At 37.7% G+C, this 24,403-nt stretch overlaps 1 protein-coding gene across 1 annotated transcript in view; it reads left to right on the forward strand.

Moving 5' to 3' along the window:
- Positions 1–24,403, forward strand: part of TRPM3 (transient receptor potential cation channel subfamily M member 3) — a 278,305-nt gene that overhangs the window by 154,021 nt on the left and 99,881 nt on the right. The window contains exon 7 of the mRNA XM_051643557.1: positions 3,437–3,608. Coding sequence (XP_051499517.1) covers positions 3,437–3,608 — 172 coding nt within the window. The remainder of the gene's footprint in view (positions 1–3,436; positions 3,609–24,403) is intronic.

The raw sequence follows: 24,403 nt of genomic DNA on the forward strand, positions 1-24,403 counted from the left end.
CTTGTTAGAAAGACCAGTGTTCATATTACTTGCACTGTATGTGTGCACCAGAAAAATATGTACAGACTGTCCAGACGGGCTACACGTTTCCTTTTCCTTCTTTCATAGTACTCTGAATAACAACATCAGCTTGTAGCATGAGACTGCTTCCTTATGTCTCTCATACTTCTTTGTTTTCAGTGTCTGAAAGATTATGGTTTGCTTTTAATAATTTTCTGCAGGTTTCAAAATAATGACAAAAGTTACAGATCTCAGGCAAATAGTAAGTGTACATTACTATTGGATTTGTTGTTACTGATTTGGGCTTGGTTTTGATAGATGTTTAGCAATTATCCTTCCAGAAAGATGTTAATCTTTGAGAATAAATTGCAGAGCTGAAGAAAAGAAAAAAAAAAAATACAAATAGCCATAAATAGTTAGTTAACAAGTTTGTTTCAATATATTTTTTTTATCCATTGTCTAAGTATCAGTTGCCACTTGCAGGCAGAGTCAGGAAATAATTAAGGAAAGGTGTAAGGAAAAGAGATTCAGCTCTCTCATTGCAAACCACAAGCTGGGAAGCATGTCAGGGGCGAAGCTGGGGGCTGGTATATTTGTAGCATATATGGAGAATTTGCATCATGATACTTCCAGGGTTCTCTAAATTAAACCAGGAACTACTCCATTCACTGGTGTACCCCAGAACAGGGAGTCTGCAGAGGGGCTTAATTTGAACAACAGCTACCACTTTTTGACAAGGAAAGCAAGCATCTCTCTCTTTCCACCACTGCTCTGAACACATTAAGTTTGTTGTCAGCTCTCACCTAGACTGCTCAAGTTCATGTGTTGGATAGCATGACACATGCAAGCTTATTGTCCATGGTGAGTTACTCAGAGAGATTTTTCAAGTGCTGTCCCTATTTTGAGTGTCATATACCCACAGGGGATGTAAATAGGGAATAGCGGCGCTTTTAATTCAACCGTGCTGCCACGGCAGGGTGCAAAGGCAACTACTGAGGTTAGCCCAGACCCTCGCCCATTAACAGAATGCCCCCAGCCCATGCAGTGTGCGTACTACTTCTCAGCATGGCTGCTGTCACATTCATTAACCTGTGTTTAGAGGGGTTGTCTTGAGCTTAAATGCTTCCTTTCAGGTCTGCAGAGAGAGATGCCAGGGGACATTATTCCCTCTTCTCAGTGCAGAATGAGGATGAAAAGACATTAAAATCAAAGTTTTCACAACCTTTTAACTTGCCTGCAAAATGTAAGGGATTCAAAAGAACAAAGGAATGAGAACTGCAAGACTGAGAAATTGAAAATCTGCTGAGTATTGTGGAAAAGCAATTCACCTCAAGGAAATAGCCTCAGAGAGAGGATTTTCTTGCCTTCCTGAACATTTTGCTTATCCTTTAATCAGGAAAAGAGTCTGCTAGTCATATTTGCAAAATTTATTTTTAAAGAAAATATTTCAGCTGTTGAACTGTGCATGCTGTGAGTAGTTCAATCAAAAAGAATTGTATTCTCATTCACATCTATAGAATTCATTAATACTAAGATTTGCCTTGTAATTTAACGGCAGACACAGAACCAAAGTGTAGCCTTCTAATCTGCCCTGCAGCAGCATTGCCAAATCAGTGTGTGGAGCCTTTGGTGCTGCAGATTATTAGAACTGCAGATCAAGCTGTCACTGTTAGAAAGTTTTGAACTGCGGCTCTGGGGGACAAACCACAAGCTGTCAGTGGAACTGCATGCACAGCAACTTGTAATCCTTCAAGCAACTCAAATAATTCCTTTTCTATCAGATCTTGCTGGCCTGGGTTTTCTATATTGTGAGATGGGGCAGGTATCAGTTTAAAAAAACACTGTAACTGTTTTCGTTTGATCTTATTATATGAGTAGGTGTGTGAAAAAGAACCTTTTTCTTTCTGACCGTGGCATGGGACACATGGTTTCAGAATCTGTAGAAACTAGTTAATGAAAGTTTTCCAGCAGCATATTGACATTTGTGAAGCTATATATGTGCCTGTAGAGCAAATGTTTTATGAATGGGGCACCAAAAGAAACAGTATAAAAGAAACTTGAGCCAAAGCTGTCACCTGTTACCACAGTGGAGTGCCCCTGTTGGCCCACTGCCCCCTTGGTTTTCTCAGACCTATTTCCTCCCTTCTGCAGGATGAATGTTTTACAGAGTACCCTCAGTGTGACAGTTTGTGACAGCGGAAGAAATCTGTGGATTTTCCCTTGCCGTCCAAGAGCTGACCAAAATGCTGCAAGCATTAACGTGTGAAAATAGATGGCTATCTCTGGCCATAAAATTACTAACACATTTATGAATAATTATGTGTCAGTTATAGAGCTCCTTAGAATAATAAAAAAAGAGAGAAGCTTAGAAAGAAATTAATATATTTTTGTATGCCAGCATTTTTGTCAAAATATGCGGGTAGACTTTTTTTTCTTTCTTTTAATTTTTTTTTTAGCTGAGTTTTGTAACAAGTCACTTCAGCATTTCTTCAGCTAAGACTTCATTTTACAAATTTTCGGGAGTTTTGTCTTCCCCAAAAGACATGACATACATAAACAATGCAGGAACAATATTTCAACTAACAATTTTTATCAGCCAGGATCCCTCAGCACAACACCAATTCTTTTCCCATGTCAGTGCAGTCTTACTTACGCACTGGATACCCACTGATGTAGCTGCCAGCCAAATGTGACCCAGTGCTATTATGTTATCTGTCTGGAGGCTAGAAGTAGGAAAACTCTGCAACAATTTATTCTGCTTGCCTGCAAAACAGTTTCTGCAGATTAAAGCAAATCAAAGGAAATGCAGGACATTTCTAAAGCTATAATGAACACAAGCCTTTGTTCTATGCTGAGAATGGGCCAATTTTTTTCCCAAGGAAATTGAAAATGTGGTGTAATATCATGTGTATATCTCTCAAAGAGTAGAACTCACCTCTATTGGTGTGTCTGCAGAAGACCTCCTATGCTAGTGACTTTGAATGAGTAGAACAGGGGGCATGGTGCTGGGTGGGGTCTGTGAAGGAAGAATCACTGATTTTGATCAGATGAGGTGTGTATTTACAGCAACACTATTGAAAGAACAGCAGACAGGGTGTACAGACTGTGTGTAGTCATACAGACCTTTAGAGGACTGAGTATTAGCTGAATTTAACACTAAAGCAGAGGCCACAGATACAGCTGAAAAATATTACCACTGAAACCACTGTAAGCAGTGTCTGAGTCTAAAAGGTCATTGTTTACTAGAGATGGCCACACTGGTTTAAGTGCTAAAGTTATTTTCTACTTTACACATAGAAGACAGCAATGCTTGAGTGCAATACAATTTTTTTTTTTTTTTTTTTATCATCCTGTCAGCTGGTATCTTGTAATTTATTTACTCCAGAGAGTCCTTTCCATTTAGTACTTTTTTTTTCCCTCTGTCTCTAAAATGCAGGTGGTCCGACCATACCAGACAATGTCTAATCCCATGAGTAAGTTGACAGTGCTCAACAGTATGCATTCTCATTTTATTTTGGCTGACAATGGCACTACTGGTAAATACGGAGCAGAGGTGAAACTTCGTAGACAGCTGGAAAAACACGTTTCACTTCAGAAGATAAATACAAGTGAGTAACATTGTCCTTGTGTTGTTTTATAATTGCCATTATATCAAAGACATTATGGGTTTAAATAAGTAATAATATCTGTATATTTGGGGTAATAGTTCTACTGTCTAAAATGGTGATCATGAGCTAATAAAAGCAAATAATGATGAACATGAGTAACAAAGTTTTATTTTATAGTACTCTGGTTACGGCTACAGAACAAATAACTTTGTCTGTTTCTGTTAAGTTTCAAACAGTATTGTCAAGGCTCTTCAGGTTCGACAAAGGCCTTTGGTACCCTCATCTCCTTAAAACTGTATACAGTTTTTGTCCCCTTCATTTTTTTAAAAACACAATGGAATTAGCAAAGGTAGAGAATAGGGTGGAAAAAGTAAGAGAGAACTTTTTATGATAAAGGCTTTGCAGGTTAGAGTAGAGGTGACTGAGGTATTTAAAGTCCTGCATGGTTGCAGAAAAAATTACTGGGCAACTCAAGCAGTCCCAAAGCCATTGATATTTAGAGGCAAAGAGAGTGTTCCATAGAAATGGTACTGTTTGTTTGCACTGTGTTTATTAGTTTTTCCTCAGCAGCTGTCATTAGCCACAGCCAGAGGCAGAATATGAAGTTAGATGGTCCTTTCACCTCATCTTTTACCATCATGATCAATTTCACATTGTGATCAGACTGAAATCCCTGCTTTTCTCTCAAAGTTGTATGTTTGTTTGTTCTTTCATAATCATGTACTACTTTCCTACATAAAATGAAAAGTAAATAGTCACTTCTGCTTCGATAAAATAAAATATGACATCTCAATATTCATATTATTATTTCTGTAGTATACAGATGCTTAAATTCAATGGGAAGTTAATGTATTTCTAGATATTGTGGTATGTTTGTTTGTTTTTTACCTGTGTAGTTTTTAGAAACTTGTACTTGCATAAAGCTACCATTAGGAATGAAAACATAACACATATTTCAAAAGTGATCCTAAGCACAGCCTTTTTGCTGATAACTCTCTATAAACATGCAATTTTGAGGCCTAGAACAGTGGAACTTTTTATGGTACAGGAACTTGAAACTGGAATGGGACTAGGAAACACATTTAGACTCTTGGACATCAGATGATACTGAATTACAAGCAGGTGCAATGCATAGAACATATATTACCATGTTGGTGTGCTTGATCAAGCTTACTCTATGATAAGAACAGCCTGTGCTTAAATTAAAATGGTGTGCTGTTTACACTTTTTAATGCCACTGAACTACATGCACTACAGTCTTACTGTTTTTACAATATCAGAGTATGTATTGCTTTTTCTCAAAGAGCAGTGTGTAGGTATGCAGAAAAGTGTGTGCGTCCTAAGCAATGTGTGCATACCAACGCATTAGCTGATGGAGGCAGTGTGATCTAATCGTGTTGTCAAGAAAAAAACAAAACAAAACAAAACAAAAAAATGTTTGAAAATGGCATTTATGATGTAACTGTTGAAAATTGTGCTGTAAATAAAAAATACTTTGAGGATATTTATAAGGAAAATTTGAGCTTGTGCATTTTACAGCAAAATATTCAATTGAAAAAATCTTTATGTTAAAAAATGAATTTATTTAGAGAGATTTAACTTAATTCAAGCTGGGACAAGAGGTTTACCTGTTGAAAAGTCACCGATGGAGAAACTTCCAAACTTTGATGGTTAAAGCCAAATGCTTGCCTGACATCTTCAAACACCTACAAAAAAAAAGGAAGGATTTCTCCTCTCTGGTTTCTCTCTGGCACCTTCCCCCTGCCCCCTCCCCAGCCTCCAGGAGTGTCTCTATCATTTAACCTCTTCCTCCCAAACCTCTCTCTCTTACAAACAAAAAAACCCTTGGGTCTCACAACTTCTTCAAAATAGAAATCTAAGAGAACTGTTAAGAAGGAAGTTTGTTAGCAAGATTTGCACATCTTGGTCCAGTGACATTAAGAATGTTTCTGCCACATTTTGTTTTCCTGTTTTTAAAAACAAGGTGACTGAGTCCTGCCCAGTCTCTAGTTAATAGAAAGGTGACCATATGGATGAGAGAAGGACCACCTGCCTTGTTGGGTCAGCCAAACAGATGGCTGCTTTCTGACTCTTTTCCCTACCCTCATTCCTAGCAAAAAAATGGAGATCCTTGGCCCTGTGCATGCAGGGGCTCTGCTGAGAAGGGATCTTCGTCCAAACAGAAGTGTGTTCAGCCATGCATGTGTGTCCTCTCTTGTTATTTTCCAGTTGTAAGCATATGGAGTGGTGAAAAACACTGAGACCATCAGACTTTTTTGTGTGTGCTGGAGAGTCAGGAAAAGGTAACATTTTTTAATCGCCAAACAAAAGAGCAGAGGGCTAGGAAACAGAACAGATTTAGGAACTAATAAACAGTTAACTTCTTATTTCACACCCTGTCCCCAGACAATAGTGCTGAAAGCAGATTTTATTCTTATTTTTAATCCTGCCTAACTTCTACATGCTGTGCTTGTCATTTCTTCCTATTTACTTTGCTTCAGCTTTATCTTTCTCCAGTTCAGTGAGAGCTCCCCTGGACATTTGGAATCACACACTGTTCACAAAGGGAAACTTCAAGCTTGTGCTCACTGAGTAAAGGCACAGAAAATTGAATTCCCTGCAAGTAGATTGGGACAGTGGCAGTCTCTTTAATAAAATTTAAGACTAGATCAGGTTGTTAAGTATGCCAGATAATTCTGAAAGACTAAGTTTCTTTATTCCTACCATGGCATCACTCTTAGTCATTCAGTAGTATCTAATGTCCTGAATGAGTGTACCATAACATATGAATAAAAAGCTTGCCTTATGCTCCCTATGAACACTAGAGAAAGGATTTCATTGAATACCCTGTTTCCACTCTACCTTCTTAGCTTTTGTCCCTTCCATAGCTCATATTTTGTCCACAGCAAATATTTAGGAATTAAAAAATGTTTTCCAGGCAAGCAGAGAGTGCAATTAAATCTGTGGGTCAATCTGAGTCTACAGGTTCAGGATAGTCACTCAGTTGTGCATTTTACTAGAGGTCAATTTAATGCTTCAATGCTCAGGGCAGGTCTTTCTTATTTTCACAAGTGAAAACAATTTTAACACAGTCCAGTAAGCATTCCTTGCAGTGAACCACAAATTGTCTCAAAATCATGAAGTTTTGAAGTGCTTCGTTTCATAACAAGAAATGTTTCTGAAACTATTTCAAAATCAAAAGGAAATATTGAAAGTGATCTGATCAGAAATGTTCCTAGTTTCCAGTTCACACAAGCGTTTGAGTACTGGACTCTTTGTGGGAATTTAAAGGCAGGGAGATCACCTTATGCTCTGAAAGGAAAGTATCTTCTTGACCATCTCTACTGTATGCTTTAATTTGTACAATATTGTGTGGATAATTTGACAGCTCCTGTAAAAAAATTTACATTGAAGTGTGGGATTAAAACAATTTTATATGGGTTTTATATGGACTGGATCAGACCTCCAAAGGTCTCCAGTCTGAGCCTCAACTCAAAGTTGACTGTTAATGCTAGAAAAGCTTGTCCCTTAGCTTTGCTTAGAAGAGCCTGAAAACCTTCAATAATGGAGACCATATGGGTCCAGAAAAATGTTTGGAAACTTCCCCCATCCCATCATCAATATCTGATCTGGAGCTTCCCCAAACAACCATTTGTGGCTATTTTCCCTTCATAGGACCTGGTCCTAGCAAAGAAGAACATGGCCGTAACACCTTGTTAATACCCTTACAGATACTTGTAGGCAAGTATTAGATTACTCCTTAGACTTCTTTTCAAAAGATTAAACAAGCCCTGCTGTCTCAAACCCTCCTCTTTAGACATGCTCTCTAGGTCACTATATACCTTAGGAACTTTTCTCTGAATGCTCTCCAGTTTCTCCTCATCCTACTTGAAGTGGACATCCCAAACCTGAATCCAGTATTTCAGATGCAGGTCACATTGCCTAATGAACTACAAGTACATGGTTGCCTTACGTGCACTGAGAGCATGCAGTTGGACCACATGCAGATTGGCATTCTCTGTAACTGCTGGACCGTGACGTAGGATCTAGTTCTCTGATTAGAACAAAAGCTAAAACTTTTACTCTGAACTGTCTAGGAATTTACCTTGTTGTAATCCTTTTCCAAGAATGAATGCAGAAAAATCACAATTTATTTAAACTTTTTTAAGTTGTGATTTTGTTTTCCTAAATATCATACAAGCTCATATTGTCTTTGAGCCCTGAAATAACTTTCAGTTTTTTATAAATGCAGTTGAATTGTGAGGATCACTGAAAGTCATAAGGCATTTATCCTCGAGAGGGAGTCTACAATGATAATGTAACTGTAGTGTAGAGACAGTTGCAGCTGTTCAGCCTGTAAAAGAGAAGCCTCTAAGGGGACCTGATAGTGGCCTTCCAGTATTTGAAGGGGCCTACAGGCAAGCTGGGATGGGCTTTTTACCAAGGTGTGTAGTGATAGGATGAAGGGTAATGGTTTAAACTGGAAGAGGGGAGATTTTGGTTAGATGTTAGGAAGAAATTATTTATTGTTAGGGTGCTGAGACACTGGCCCAGGTTGCCCAGGGAGATTGTGGCTGCCCCCTCCCCAGAGGTGTCCAAGGCCAGGTAGGATGGGTCATTGTGCAACCTGTTCTAGTGGGAGGTGTCTCTGGCCTTGCAGGCGGTTTGGAACTAGATGATCTTCTAGGTCCCTTCCAACAGAAACCGTTCTACAATTCTATGATTCTATGTAGGCACAGCATTCAATTATTCTTTTTCTAAAATTCTTGTGCATCCCTCAGACTCTTCTCATCTACGATATTCCTGGATTAAAGCCACTCTAAAGTCTTACGTTTCAACACTCAGTTTTATTCAGAAAGAAAAGGGATCAATGAATCCCCTAAAATGTTGAATTCCTTTTCTTTCCTGGAAGCCCATACATAGTACATTTCTTGTTTCCCCTGATGCCTTGGAAGTCTTCTGCACATTCTACATATTTTGCCCCTTTTGCAGCTTTTTTTCCCCAAAAATGGTACACTTGTCCCTTATTTCCAATAGGTCACAATGGTGCACAGAAATGTTTCAAAACAAGCTCTTTAAAAGAAAAGAAGTAAAAAAATATTTTCACCAGAAAACTGTATTGACATTGGATTAGAAATCAACTAGTATCTTATGACCCCAGAATATGTGAAAGTGCCGACAGTCTTTCTCATCCTAGGAAAATACCCTTGTGGCTAGTGGAGAAAAGGAACTTAGAGTGTCATCAAACAGATGATGCAGTCTATAAACAGAGAAAGAAATTAAACATCTTATCACTAGAGATCACCTATTGCAAATTCTCTAATTAATACATTCAAGACACTAACAAAGCATTTCTGTGAAGCATGCTAGAGAGGCCCAGTCCTCTGCTAAGATGTACATGGTTACCACTTGTGCAGAATATTGCTATTGATGTGCTGTAACAATCGGCACATCGATCTTGCCTCTAGCTAGAAACACAAAAGAAATCTCTCTATCAAATGTGCATTGGAATTTACAGGTGATAAAATATTCTGCTCCACAGAAGGTTAGATTCAATAATTGCCAAAGTAGCAATAGTGGTAGTAGTACTTGCAGCCTCTTCAAAAATCCTACCTAAAGTTTCCTCCTTTTGGCTCTGCAGTCATTTGCATTTTTATGCTGGTAGTTCACTCCTCCTGTTTGCTGTTAGGGCCTTCACTTCACATGGTAGAGTTGTTGCTGTTAACTAATTGTTACTACTAACTGAAATATTCTCAAATCCTTAAAGAGCCTGCAGCATAATTGCCATCACAAATGTCCCTTCCTTCATATGAATGGTCTTACTGGAGCAGTGGAGAAAGACAAGGATGCAAATGATGTATACACATAACATGATTGCACATAACATATATAAAAGTTTTTAGCTTGAGTGAAAAGATTGTGAATTAACTAGGAATGTTGTAAGATTTCCTTTAGAACTTGTACAATTATCTGTCAGCAGAATCAGAATCCGAATGCAACACATTAGCACAGCACAGCACAGCATAGCATAGCATAGCATAGCATAGCAGAGCAGAGCAGAGCAGAGCAGAGCAGAGCAGAGCATAGCATAGCACAGCATGCACATAAAGCACATTCTTTGGTATACATACAATCATTGTCTTGCGTGTATCAACACATACATAACAGTAATAAAATTTGTGTTTAGCATGTGTTAGAAAAGAGAAATGTGCTTTTAGTAGTGGTTAAAAGAGCAGAATAAGCTTTTGTGTGATATTTGCAAATCTGACAAATGGCCTTGAAAACATACTCATCATGTGCTAATGTCATTTTTCTGTTAAATCCAGACATCTTTCTTATATTGAAAGCTTCATCTGCCAAAAAATTTAAATATTGGTCAGAATACTACCACAGTTTTGTGTTCAATGTAACTATCTGACCGAAATTTTACAACTTAAGGTTTGCTTTGGAAATAAGTGAAGTCCAACCAGTGAGGCAGTGGTATTTGTATTGGAGTTGACAGGTACTGTACTGGATTAAAATGTAAAAAGATCTAATGTTTATTATAATAACTTAAATGACTCATTTACTTGTCAGCTTGGACTACTTAGATTTCTGCTAATTCATAGTATAAGACAAGACCTCAGAGGAGAAAAGAGTGGTGATGAGGCACAAGGGCTTCGCTATCATGAAGAAAAAAGATATTGAGGATATTAATCTCACCTAGACAGCAGCAGTCTAGCCTTTGCTAATGAGGAGGGAAGACATTTTTCACTATGAAAACTTTTTTCTTCATAAAATAAGCTACCTCCTTCTTCTTCAGTAACGTTTAGGCAGAAAATACAAAGCCCTTTTTGAGATATTTAACCTTTTTTTTCCCCAAAAGTAAGGTATTTGAAACCAGAATGTTAAACCAGAAGTTATAAGGCAAAGCATGTTGTATTGCAAGTAAACTTAAAAAAATCAGGATGTTTTGAGTAGTTAATTTATTTTGTATATTTTAAAAACTCCTTTAAAAAACACACTCTTCCAGCATTTTCAAAGCTTTCAGATCCAGAAAATTGACATTATTTATTCTTCAAAGCCAAATTTGGGCCATAGATCAAACATGATACAGCTGCATGCAGCTGGGCACCCCTCTGGAATAAGCAGACTGTATCACAGGCTTTGAAGAAAAAGGTGTACATTTTTGTCAAAGCTATATGTCCATTTATGTGAAAGTTGACACAACAGATAAGTACAGTGAACCTCAACACTACTTTTCATCTACTCTTCTGCTGCAACATTAACACCATGTTACCTGCATTGTGCTTTATTTTCTCTGCATTTTGTGAAAATAGAATAAATACATATTCTGTACTGCAGTTTTATAAAAGTATGGTGTCTTGTCCTATTTCCTGTAAACTCTAGAGATCTCAGTGTTTGGGATTTTATTTCCCTGAAAAATGGTGATTGGCTGTGGCCATCCAGCCAATTACTTATGGACTGCTTGGTGGATAATTAATTGGCTGGGTGGCCACACCAGAAGGTTGTGATCAATGGTTCCAGTGGTGGCAAGTGATGAGTGGCACTTCTCAGGGGTCAATATTGGGACCAGTGCTGTTTAACATCTTTGTTGGAGACATGGACAGTGATGTTGAGTGTATCCTCAGCACGTTTGCTGATGATACCAAGCTGTGTGGTGTGGTTGACACCCTAGAGAAAAGGGACAACATCCAGAGGGACCTTGACAGGCTGGAGATTGGGTAGAGAAGACAATTTGGACAGGATTATATGTCAACAGTATCTGTTCATGTGACCCGTGGACTTCCCTTTGTCATCCTATGCCTGAGAATATATGAATGGGGCTGGGAAGGCAAAGGGACGTTCAACTGTCATCACTAGCATCTTCTTTGACCATTGCATCATCATCAAATGCATTGGAATTCTCACATCTTTCAGACTTTCCCTTCATATTCTGTGCAGCCCTGGAGGCATTTTCATAACTGTGTAGCTGGGAAGGTGAAGGTACAGATTTCTTTATAGGAGAGTAAGCCTGCTGCAAGTTTGACTGCTGTTAAATATGAGTAAAACTCAGAACTGTTTGAAACTTGACTCATTTAAGACTTCATTAGAGGTCAAAAACTTGGGCCTTTTTCATCAAAAGCGTTGTGACATTGGTGAATCAGGCAGTAGATACAAAAATATCTCAAAAAAGGCTTAGAAACCACAGGCAAGTTAAAAATTGTTCTTGAAGCCCAGATAAACACACAATTGATTGAGTGCAAGTGCATCCATAAATTTATCTCATGGACCTAACTTTGAACAGAAGAGCTTGTGAAGAAAATATGTTTTCATATGATTGATATATAAGCAAAAGAACACGGATCATTTCAGCTCAATAAATTATGGACATTTTAGATTTATTGAATTCACTATAAAAATCACAACAAAGACTAAGAAATAGAGATTATTTTAGGGTGAGAACTTTTTAAGAAAATTTCTGCTGCACTGTGTCTCACCTGATGTAGTTTCCTAGAGCAGGTGAGAAAAGAAGGGTAATTTTCTGATATCACAGTGTCCTATATGTTGACAAATTCGCAAAATGTGAGGAGGAAGGCTCCTCAATGTGTAATATGAGGAGGTGTAAAAGTTGGTTATGTTGATGTGATAATTTTCTGATTAGACAGAATGTGAAAATTACTGAAATTGTAGTTTCTCCTGAGTGTCTTACACCATTATCTACACCTGATGAGCTCCAGGAAGAGCGAAACCGATTAGGTCCTCTATAAAGGCCTGAAAACATTTCACTGCTAGGACAGGTAGGATAAGTTTTGACTGAAATCCATAAAGGTTCTTGTGTGCCTTTGAACAATATATTGCCTTCCTGTAAAAAGTAAACAAGTGTGTTGTTATTGCCTGGAAGGCTCACAGATTCCTGAGTTTAGTCTTACATAGTCTTGCCTGATCAGAGGACTCTCTAAACTTTGTCCTTTTGCAAAGACAGGTGTGAAAATCAAGAGAAGGCATCATAAATTTTTCATCAGTTTTTCTTGTTAGCATCCTTGATGTCATTTGGAGAAGTTTTTATCATCAATCTAATATTAAACAAAGATACAGTCCAGGTGTGGAGTCCCCAGATTTGCCTGTCATTGCCACATCTGGTAGGAGGCAGATACATCACTTGGTAGATTTAAACAATTAACAAGGAGCACTGAACAAAAATGAGAGTGAAAGTACTGAAGTGAGGCAGAAAAGAAAGGAGAGCAGGCTGGGACAAATGAATTGTGAATGTACTCTTCACAAATAGAAGAATTAAAAATAGAAAAGATAAAACAGGATTATGGATTAGATAAAGGAGACAGAGAGGACATTAAAGTGTGATTAGGACACTGAAAAACAAATTAGAAATATGAGAATGTGGAGTGGAAGTGACCATAGCAAGAGGAACAGTGAGCATGAATGCAAACTGCAAAGGAAATAATAAAGCTCAGCAAAACAGAACTTATAGTAGTAATTTTAAAAACTGCTTGGGAAGCATGAAAAAAAAAAAAAAAGGAAATCCAGTCTTCAAAAAGGGCAAGAAGGAAGATCCAGGAAATTAGAGACCAGTCAGCTTCACCTGCATTCCTGGAAAAATGATGGTGCAGCTCATTTTGGAAGTGATCTCTAAGCACATGGAAGAGAAGAAGGTTATTAGTATTCAGCATGGATTTACCAAAGGCAATTCATGCTTGACTGATCTGATAGCCTTCTGTGATGTTGTGTCTGAATGGTTAGATGCAGGGAGACCAGTGGGTGTAGTCTACCTTGACCTTAGCAAGGCTTTTGCCACAGTCTCCTATAACATCCTTGTGAACAAGCTCAGAATATGTGGGATAAAAGAATGGATAGTGAGATAGATTAAGAACTGGCTACACAATAGAGACCAAAGAGTGGTGGTCAATGTTGCAGAGTGCAGCTGGAGACCTGCAACTAGGGGAGTCCCTCAGGGATCAGTGCTGGGTCCAGTCCTGTTCAACATCTTTATCAATGACCTTGCTGACAGGACAGAGTCTTCTCAGCAAGTTTGCTGATGACATGAAGCTGGGAAGATTGGCAGATTCACCTGAAGGCTGTGCAGCCATTCAGTGAGATTTGGACAGGCTGGAGAGCTGGGCAAAGAGGAACCCCGTGAGATTCAACAAGAGCAAATACAGAGTCCTGCACCTGAGAAGGAACAACAAAACACACCAGTACAGGCTAGGAGGTGATCTGCTAGAGAGCAGCTCCGTGGAGAAGGACCTTGGAGTCCTGGTAGACAACAGGTTATCCGTGGGACAACAATGTGCCCTTGTGGCCAAGAAGGCCAAAGGTGTCTTGGGGTGCATTAAGAGGAGTGTGTCCAGCAGATCAAGGGAGGTTCTCATCCCCCTCTACTTGGCCCTGATGAGACCTCACTTGGAGTGTTGTGTCCAGTTCTGGGCTCCCCAGTTCAAGAGGGACAGGGATCTACTGGAGAGAGTCCAACAGAGGCTACGAGGATGATTAAGGGACTGGAACACCTGCCTTGTGAGGAAAGGCTAAGAGACCTGGGGCTTTTCACTTTAGAGAGGAGAAGACTGAAGGGGGATCTAGTTAATGTCTATAAATACATGAGGGCTGGGCATCAAGAAGGCAGGGACAACCTCTTTTCACTTGTGCTCTGTGATAGGACGAGTGGCAATGGATTCAAACTCGAGCACAGGAAGTTCCACCTCAACATGAGGAAGAACTGCTTTACTGTGAGGGTTACAGAGCACTGGACCAGATTTCCCAGATTGATTCTAGAGGCTTTCAAGACCTATCTGGATGCCTTTCAGAGTGATCTGTCCTAGTTATGGGGGGCTTTTTTGTTTGGTTTGGTTTGGCTTGGCTTTTTCTTATTCTGGTCTGGCAGGGGGGTTGGACTCAATGATCTTTGGAGGTCCCTTCCAACCCCTAATGTTCTGTGATTCTGTGAAATTCCAGCAAATAAGATTCAATTAGTCTTTGGCAGAAGAAAGGTCAAATCATAAATTGAAAAGCAAAAGTACATCCAATGGTTATGAGCTTTCCTTTACTAATAGTGGTTCTGTCTCATTCTGTCACACATAGTCCTTTAGTTCTGTGAATTTGAGGACGACAACAAATATTCTTAGAATTTGTAGTATTGACTTATGTCACTTGACTTCTGTAGACATAGAGCATATAATGAACCTCCAAACAAGTGGAAGTTCCACCTAATTTATGAAAACAGAAAACTTAAAGTTGTTCAGAATTGTGTAGAATGAGTTTTGTCTCCCCTTAAAAAAAAAAAAATATTAAAAAATCCGCAAGTTTCTCTGCTCTTATTGTTGAGTAATCCTTTCAAGGATTACGAGATACATCTGTCTCATTTTTGCCATATGTGCAATAAGTAGTAACTGATTGTGCTCTGGGGAAGATAAGAGGTAAGGAAAAGGGAGAGCATCTGGGGAATGTTCCTGTCTCTCTGGGTAATAATACCCGGCATCCTGCTCCATCACCCTGTGAAAGCAAGCTACATTCCCTTTTTTCCAGTCATGTTCACTTAGTAGGTACTAAATATAATTGTTCTGATGGTAAGCCTACTGCAGCTGTGATTTGCAGAGCTGGGGGAAGCTGTTATATTGTATATGCAGGTGACTATCTATTTGCTATTGATATTTTAACAAAAATAGCTGCTTGCACACCTGGAGCTGTTTCCAACAGGCTGCAAAAAATAGCCTCGGGGGTGGGGGGGAAACAACAACCAACCAAAAAAACCCACACAACAACAACAAAAAAAAAAAAAAAAAAAAAAAAACCACAAAGGAAAAAAAACCACACCACAAACTGGAATGTTGTTTCAGTGTAACTTAATGGGAAAGACCTGGATTATTTCAGGATGTTCTCTGCTATGACTTAGCCCTTCTGAGGCAGCTGGGATGTAGGCAGTACAACATGGATGTCCAGAGATGAAGCTGACACTTTTGTGTGGGCAAACTTTTTAGACTGTTGTAAATCCAATGCCATTTAAAATCTATTTAAGCAGTCCAAAACCTGTGGTTAGGCACACTCTGTAAACAATGAAAGTGCTGTATCTGTTGACTCTGTATCACTGTAAGGCAAATATTAGTTCAGAAATTAAAAATTATCTTCCTCAAATGTTTAAATTCTTGCTGGGTGGACTTTGTCTTATAAAAATTCCAGAGCATATTTAATTGCTTACCCAATCCGTGTACCTCTCAGTAGGATATCCAAGTGCTATGCAAACAATTGGACCAAGATGATTCTGAAAGCCACAGGTTTTGTGTGTTGTGTTTCTTTCAACCTTTGCTGATGAAACAACTCTGCTAGCCTCATGAAATATAGCAATAGCCTGGAAGTTGCAGTTTTAAGACAAACTTCTTGAGCTAAGATAGCCTGGTTTTCTTTAAGTTCCCAGAACCCCAAGTTCCAACTTGAGTTTCAAGACACCATAAGCCTCAAACTCTGCAAAAAAAATCAAAAGAAATGCTATTTTGCCCTGTTTCAGATATTAATTGTTAATGCTTATTAGTTGATTTACACTCAAAAATTGCAGTTCATCTCACAGATCATATTTGATCAAAATGTGGTTTGTAACTTTCAAGGAATTTGTAATCACATTAACGTTTTTGCTGAGCTTCACAGTCTTCCACAGAAAGCTGAATTGCATTTTCCAATAAATACCACTGATAAACCATCCTTGCATTGAAAAGTCTTGAACTATAACCACATCTGTTGGATTAATAGCCTGTACCTGGGAAATACATCATGTGTTTGATGAAATTAAGGATCTGTTACTCTGACACTTGCCTTAAGCTCACATGTGCAGGGTCATTTTGGTGTTTCTACTCCTGGTTTAGTAGAATCACAAGTATAAATGTGTAATTTCATGAAGCTTTTTTTTTTTTTTTTTCATTTTGATTTAGTAAATATTCATCCACATGGCATTCAAATGCAGTGTAATTATGTTTTAGCTGTTACACATCCAAAATATTTGTAACAATCAAAGAAAATGAAACCAAGATGTTCTGGTTAGAATTTACCAAGTTAAATTGAGCGTCAAAGTGCTTATTGGTTATAGAGCTGTAGCTGTTGTGTTCAGACTGCATTTGTGTAAAGATTAAATAAATCTCTGAAACCAAGTTTTACTTCAAGGCCCAGTTGCTAAAAAACTTGTATTTATTAAGTTTATTGTAATTTTAAAAAGTTGTATTTATTGAGTTTCTTGTTTTGATGATCATATAATCCAGTTTATGTGTGACTGTGTTTAAGGGATATCATGTGTGTAAGGGGAGGGAAGTTTATGGTCACTGTGCAAAAAGAAAGCATGTACTTACTTGTTTACCATTCTGGCTGTTTGGCATCACATTTCTCATTACAGTTGACTAATGCTTAAGCCAGCAACCCACTACAGATTGAGCCCTTGTATGACAGATAGGGCTGTAACCCAGGGTGTGACTAGGTCCTGCCTCAGAGCCACACAAGTATTTGCCAGCTAGCAAGAGAGAGGCACTAGCATGGCACTTTTGAAGCCATCCTGGAGTTCAGGGAGTTTTTAATTCCAGATGTACAGGTAGCACAATGTTTCTGAAGTCACAGCTGCAGAGGAAGCTGTGGTCCAGATTAACAGGCATTTAGTTTGGTGATTTATCCCTCATAATAAAGGAACATTTCCCATTGGCTGGAACAACATTAAATAAAAATTAAAAAAATTAACAATTAAAAAATAAAAAATAACAAAAAAAGTTTACTCCGTAAAGCAGACTAGGAAGTCAGGAAAATCTGGAAGAAACAGGGGGTCCTAATTATGTAAAAACACAGAATAACAGAATCATCATAGTTGGAAAAGACTTTTAATAGCACTGAGTCCAACTGCCCACCCAGAAGAAAAAAACAAACAAACAAAACAAAACAGACAGAAAAAAAGCCACCACAGACAACACCCACCATGCCCACTACAGCATGTAGTGAAGTGCCACGTCTACATGTTTTCTGAATACCTACAGGAATGGTGACTCCATCACCTCTCATGGGCAGCCTATTTGAGTGCCTGACTACTCTTTCAGTGAAGAAATCCTTTCTAATATCCAGACTAAAACTTCCCTCATACAGGCCAGGTTCAGGCCATTTCCTCTAGTGCTGTTGTTATTCACCTGGGAAAAGAGCCCAACACCCATCTCACTACATCCTTTCACATAGCTGTAGAGACTCATGAGGACTCCTCTCAGCCTCCTTTTTCCCCCTGAGGCTATTTTTTACCTGGAGCTGTTGGAAACAGCTCCAGGTGTGCAAGCAGCTATTTTTGTTAAAATATCAATAGCAAATAGATAGTCACCTGCGTATACAATATAACAGCTTCCCCCAGCTCAGCAAATCACAGCTGCAGTAGGCTTACCATCAGAACAACTATAAAGCCAAACCAAACCAAACAAAAAAGCCCCCCATAACTAGGACAGATCACTCTGAAAGGCATCCAGATAGGTCTTGAAAGCCTCTAGAATCAATCTGGGAAATCTGGTCCAGTGCTCTGTAACCCTCACAGTAAAGCAGTTCTTCCTCATGTTGAGGTGGAACTTCCTGTGCTCGAGTTTGAATCCATTGCCACTCGTCCTATCACAGAGCACAAGTGAAAAGAGGTTGTCCCTGCCTTCTTGATGCCCAGCCCTCATGTATTTATAGACATTAACTAGATCCCCCTTCAGTCTTCTCCTCTCTAAAGTGAAAAGCCCCAGGTCTCAGCCTTTCCTCACAAGGCAGGTGTTCCAGTCCCTTAATCATCCTCGTAGCCTCTGTTGGACTCTCTCCAGTAGATCCCTGTCCCTCTTGAACTGGGGAGCCCAGAACTGGACACAACACTCCAAGTGAGGTCTCATCAGGGCCAAGTAGAGGGGGATGAGAACCTCCCTTGATCTGCTGGACACACTCCTCTTAATGCACCCCAAGACACCTTTGGCCTTCTTGGCCACAAGGGCACATTGTTGTCCCATGGATAAATCATGAAGGAGTAAAGGTGGCCAGCACGAATTCAGCTGAGATTCACCTACTACCATCCAGTGTCAAGATGCAGAAGTTTGAGGTATTTCTGTAAGGGACAATGAACTCCAATCTTTAGTTTTATTTGCAAATATCTCAGAGGTGAATTTAGAAATAGTACACAACATACTGATATGTACCAGTTAAGCATATAAGCACACTTAAAAACATGATTACTAAATGCATTTTGTAGTAAATGAGGCATTTTATTCACTTCTTGGTCCACAAAAAAAAAAAAAAATAGCAACTCGTGTTTAGCTCTTCATAAAAAGAACCAGTAATAATTTATAAGATAGAGATAGATTATTTATATACTCAGTATAAAATATTCATGTTTTCCCAAGAATGTGGAAAACAAAGTAGGGCTTCTGCAAAGTCTGGTAGATTTTTTTAAAATTCCTTCTCACACAGCACTGACATTATGCAGTTTTTCCTTGCTGGCATTTTCAAATTCATTCATTTCTTCATTGCTTTAACTTACATATTCATGCCCTGTTGCTGTATCAAGGGGAAAATGGGTTTATTTTTCTGTGTTGTAACATTAAGGCCTACGAGTTGCCACTTCTGGATATTAGGACAAATGTTTTGATATGTACATACCTTTCTGGAATCACCATTGTCTGAAAGTCTCTCACTGGCTCTGTTGCTGGCCACAGAGGCAATAACACAAAAACGAATCTATCATACAATATTGCACCAGCAATATCCACAATCACTGATGCTCTGAAACACTTAGCAATCTAGTCTACCCTGCAAAAATCCTTACTTTCTGAAATGCTCTAAATACAAATTCTTTTTTTTACAAATTAAGATAATGATGAGCCTCAGAGAAGTGATTAGAAGTCCTGGGTACTTGGTACTATTTCATCTCCTTTTTAGATGAATCATTATACAAGATGAAAATAAAAACACTGGTTTGTCTGTATTCTATTAATTAAGTCACGAGAGGCTACCTGTCTTTTTGCTTTTATAGCAGGATTGCTGAGACTTCAGTATTTGAGATGGAGACCTTACTGAATGAGAAATAGTAATTTGCAACTTTGTATGAGATATTTCACAACTGTACTACTGTAGTCCAACTTTCCATCAGCATGTTTTTATCTCAGCATTGCCTCCTTTCTGACAATCTCCACTCAAGGAGGAAACTCTTTTTATAATGGTGATGTCCTTGGCTTTGTAAAGAATGTATTATCTTCAGATTTCGCATCTTGCTTCCCAGCCTAATGTTGTTCTTCTGAATGAAGGGCAGAAACAAGAGGGTCCCTGTGCATACAACTGGCATTTCTAGCCCCTTCTTTGCAGGCTATTGTGTAGTGTGCGTGCATGAGCTGAAACAGTGCTCTTGCAAAGAATTCCTGACTCTTGTATTTCTAAGGGGATACAGAGATGTAGAAAGGAAAAACATTTTGTTTACCAGTTAAAGAGAAGTTCATTGGGTAGCTTTTTTGCAAAGTCAGAGGTTCTGTCTTATTGGCACCACATGCCAGCATTTTTCAAATTGTGTTGGAGTAACACAAGGAAAGGTCAGTTCATTATTTCATAGATGCAAAATTGTTAACAAATGCAGTGTTAATATCTAATCAGGAATAGTCACTGTCTTCCTATCCACTGAAATTTTTCTACAGACCCTCTGCATTCATTTCTGAATTCCTAATATGTAGGAAGGAAGCCAAGCACATCCAGGATTTTTAGTATCAAACCATGTAAATATTTAATTCAAATTGCTTTGTGTTTTGCCTGACAGTTATTGAGAGTCAGACTTCTTTGCTTTAACTATCTAAGCTTTTATTCTGGAATAAATGTAACGTCAAAAATAATTTAGATATAATTTGGAACATCATAGAAAACGAAAATGTGATAATTCTCACTTACCCTCTTTTCAAATTTGAAGATTCTCAAGCAGTCTTTATTTTCCCCCATACATATAGACTTCTTTTCACACACTGTGGATACCATCACTGCACAGAAATTGATCATCATAAACTTAGAAAACCTTGGAACATTATTATTCAGACACCTGTAGTCTAGAGAACTTTTCTGAAAGACAGAAGTGGTTACACTCTGAAGAAATATCATCAAAGGACTATTAACTGGTTTTAAAATATTACATTTCATTCCAGAAATGTACTTTCTAATTTCACCTCCAATATAAAGAAGCAATATATTTTTTCAAACCATAATTATTTATGGACAACAATGAAAGTAATAATAAAAAATCAATTCTATTTGTTTAAAGTCAGGAGGATTTCCAAAAGGAAAATGAGATTGTAAATATCAACTTTGTGTTTTAAATCTTTGAGGATTCAGAAATAAATCTACCAGAATAATCAAAGGAGTTGCATTTCAATCTGGAGCTTAATTGTGTATAATAAATTAAGGTTCTCATTATCTTTTTTAAAAAATTTAAAGCTACAAACTTTCATTGAAAAGTGATGAACCACAGTGAAACACAACTGAAATTTGCAGAGAACTTTTATATGCCATGCAACTGTTGTGACTATAGCAATTTAAAAAAAAAAAATTTTTAAGGTAAAAGAATGCAAGAGGAATTTTAGAAATGCTTTCAAATGGCCAGTTCATTGGCCTAAAAAGGTAACAATACGTCAGCTTTATACACTAATCATCATTATTTATAGCATTAGAATTATGTAGCTGATCAGTATCTGGCAGAATACACAAAGTCTAAAAAAACTACCAGCAGACTGAAGGAACCTGCTTTAGCAACAGTTTGAGATACATAAGGTGACTGCATCTACAATGATTAATGAGCATCATTTCAACCTCAGGAAAAGTTTTCCCTTTTAGTCTTACCAGAAGGCTGTGAATACTTCACTTTTCAGATTTTCAGATTGCCAGAAATCTTCTGAACTCTTATCTAGAACTGTTAATGGCCAATGTGCTGTATGTCACAGGGATATTGAAACATATTGTCTTTCACCCTTCAATTTGCTGAGGAAGATGAGCCAAAATAATCTAATTTTGTCTTATAAGGTGAGGTCTTGGTTCCCTTTATATTCCATTTGGCTTTTTCCTCCTTTTGTTCCAGTTCTTTTTGAACATGTGTGAGCGTAACTATGGACAGTATTTTGCATGGAATTTCATTAGTGGCTTGCAGAATGGCACTGATCAACCGTATTTCCTACTGAAAATACTTCACTGTGTGTATTCCAGGGTCATACATACCTTCTTCATGCTCTTGCTACACCTACAAGATTCAGTTCTCCTGTGTTCAGCTGGTTCACACATCTTGCTTTTCTAGTATTTCCTCCTAATGAATTTCAAGTTTACTGCAGAATTTATTAATCACCAAGTAAATTATTTTGCATCTTACACTGTGAACTTTCTCCATCTCTATTACTCAGTCTTTAACATCATCTGGGCTCAATTTTACTCATTACTGAGAATACTTCTTACTATGATATTGTTAGCAGATGTACCAGTAGTACCAATTCTACTTCTTGATTTGAAGTCATTAATAATAATGACAGGATCAGGGTTACGTTTTTCATGAAACTCCATTAGTACTACATTTCCACCTAAAGCCCTACCCATTAGTTAATTATATACTTTCAATCTGCGCTTATATTCAGCTTTGCTAACCTTTTCGTGTATGGCTTTATATCAAATACTTTACAAAAGACCATGTTTAGTAAACGTAAGGATCAAGGTTTTTAAACATACCATTGGGTTTGGTTTTGGTTTTTTTCTCCTTAATGAAATGAAATGGGTCCTACCAGTCAGTTCCCAGAGGAAACTGCTGCACTCTCAAAGAGAAATGCTGGTGTAAGATTTCAGCAAGTCATGGACCTCTTGGTCAGAGTTCATGTCAGATCGGCTCTGTGGTCAGTGTTTTGAGCAAGGAGGAGTGAAAAAAAATAGTGAAAGCAAATCCTTACTCAACTACCAAGAGTTCATATCATAAAAAAAAAGTACCAGGAGAACTAAAAGTATTGGCTATATGGTGCAGCATAAAGAAAAGATGCGTAAGAAGCAGCGAGTACTGATAATTCAAAAAACCTGGTAACATTACATTAGCCAGACCACTAGAAATTAAATAATAAAATATCTCTTTCTAATTCTGCATAAAAATCTTTAACAGAAGAGAGTCACCATGTCATTATGTTGGGGAGTTTCATAAAGAAAAATACTCTGCATCTTTATTCAGCTTGTGATAGCAATTGTTTTCAAAGTTTTTGTGCTAGACATAACTATATATAACATTTTTTTTGTCACCTAGTAGCAACTAAAACCTTGGCAGACTTATGACATGAGATTCTCTGCTGCATCCTCAACCTTAACCAGATATATCATATTACAGTTATTGATATGGGAATAAAATAATATTATTTGTAAGATTCTCAGAAAAAATAGGGGTTTATTGCTATTCTCTAGAAAGCACTTGTAAGGGATGCAATTTTAAACATTATTAGAATGAATGCAAATTTATCAAATAAAATTCATTCTTTGCTCAAATCCCTTAAAGTTAATGAGTTACATATGGGAAAAGTTAACCATCAGACTTATAAGTTAAAGTTATAAGCAAAGTTCTTAATTTTCCTTTCTCATTTAACTCTGGTCCCCAAAAGAACTTTACCACTAAATTGAATTAGTTATTAGATAGAGTTGATATTCAGGAGGTCCTCAGTACAATTAAAAAATCAACCAGTGAGTTCTGTACAAATAATTCTGTTAATCACCTTGTTACATTCTACCCTTCTTACTCTCTTTTATTTTATAATTTCATTTTCAAATTATAATTCAAATTATAATTTAAATTTAAAATTTACAGTTTTCTAAACTTAAAAAACCACCATGCACTGTGCTTAAGTTATATAACTAAAAAGCCACAACTGACAGTAGATGCAGCTATAACAAAGTATTCTGAGAGTCTCAAGGAAGCACGGTGTTTGCTTGTAAAGTCTTCAGGATGTACTTCAAACATTTTGCTTTTGTATATAAGAACTGAGGGGTTTTTCTCTTTCAAAGAACAGTCCATTTGTTGGCAGTAGTTGAAATTCTTTACCATTTTTGTGACTGTCAAAAATAATTTTACATGTTAATTTTTCTAGAGTGTCTAACCAGATGTAATGTCCCAGTCACACAGGCTTGCCTTTGCTTCTGTGGACTGAACTCCCTCTAAATAGAAACCTGAGACAGTCACATTAAACTTTGTTGTTGTTTGGCCTCGTGCGACTTTTCCCAACCCAACTACTAATAGCTGGGTGCACTCTTTTTATTTTTAAATGTCAAAATTTTGTGCTGAATGCAAGTAGATTTTCTTAGGAAAATATAGTTTAAAAGGAACATGTATCTCTGTTGACAAAAAAAAAAAAATTAATGTTCCCAGTCTCAACTGTCAAGAAGTGACAGCCATAAAAGCCTTTCAAGCCAGATTAACACCAGTCTGGTGTCACATTGCCTTTCTCTAAATACAAAAGACTTTTCCTGAAAAAGCCTGTGCTGCCAGTTTTGCAGAGGGCTCCTGTCTAAATGCACCACAAATATTGAAAATGAAGATGTACCTTCTCTGATTCAGCAGTAGCTCTGCAATGTCCCCAGTGTGAGGTCTGCAAATCAAGGAATATGCTTCAAAATTAGGAGAGAATTCAGATAACTGTGAGAATGACTAGAATTGTGAAAAAGAAAAAAAAAATAATTAAACAAAAATTAATTTTTAAAAATTGCATTGACTTGTAACAGAATACGTTTAGTTTATCAAAGAGGAGGTTAAAAGGCTCTCCAGTTGTAACTTTATAATGCATTGGATATGGCAACAA

This window comes from Apus apus, chromosome Z, assembly GCF_020740795.1.
Source record: "Apus apus isolate bApuApu2 chromosome Z, bApuApu2.pri.cur, whole genome shotgun sequence".
Lineage (NCBI taxonomy): Eukaryota > Metazoa > Chordata > Aves > Apodiformes > Apodidae > Apus > Apus apus.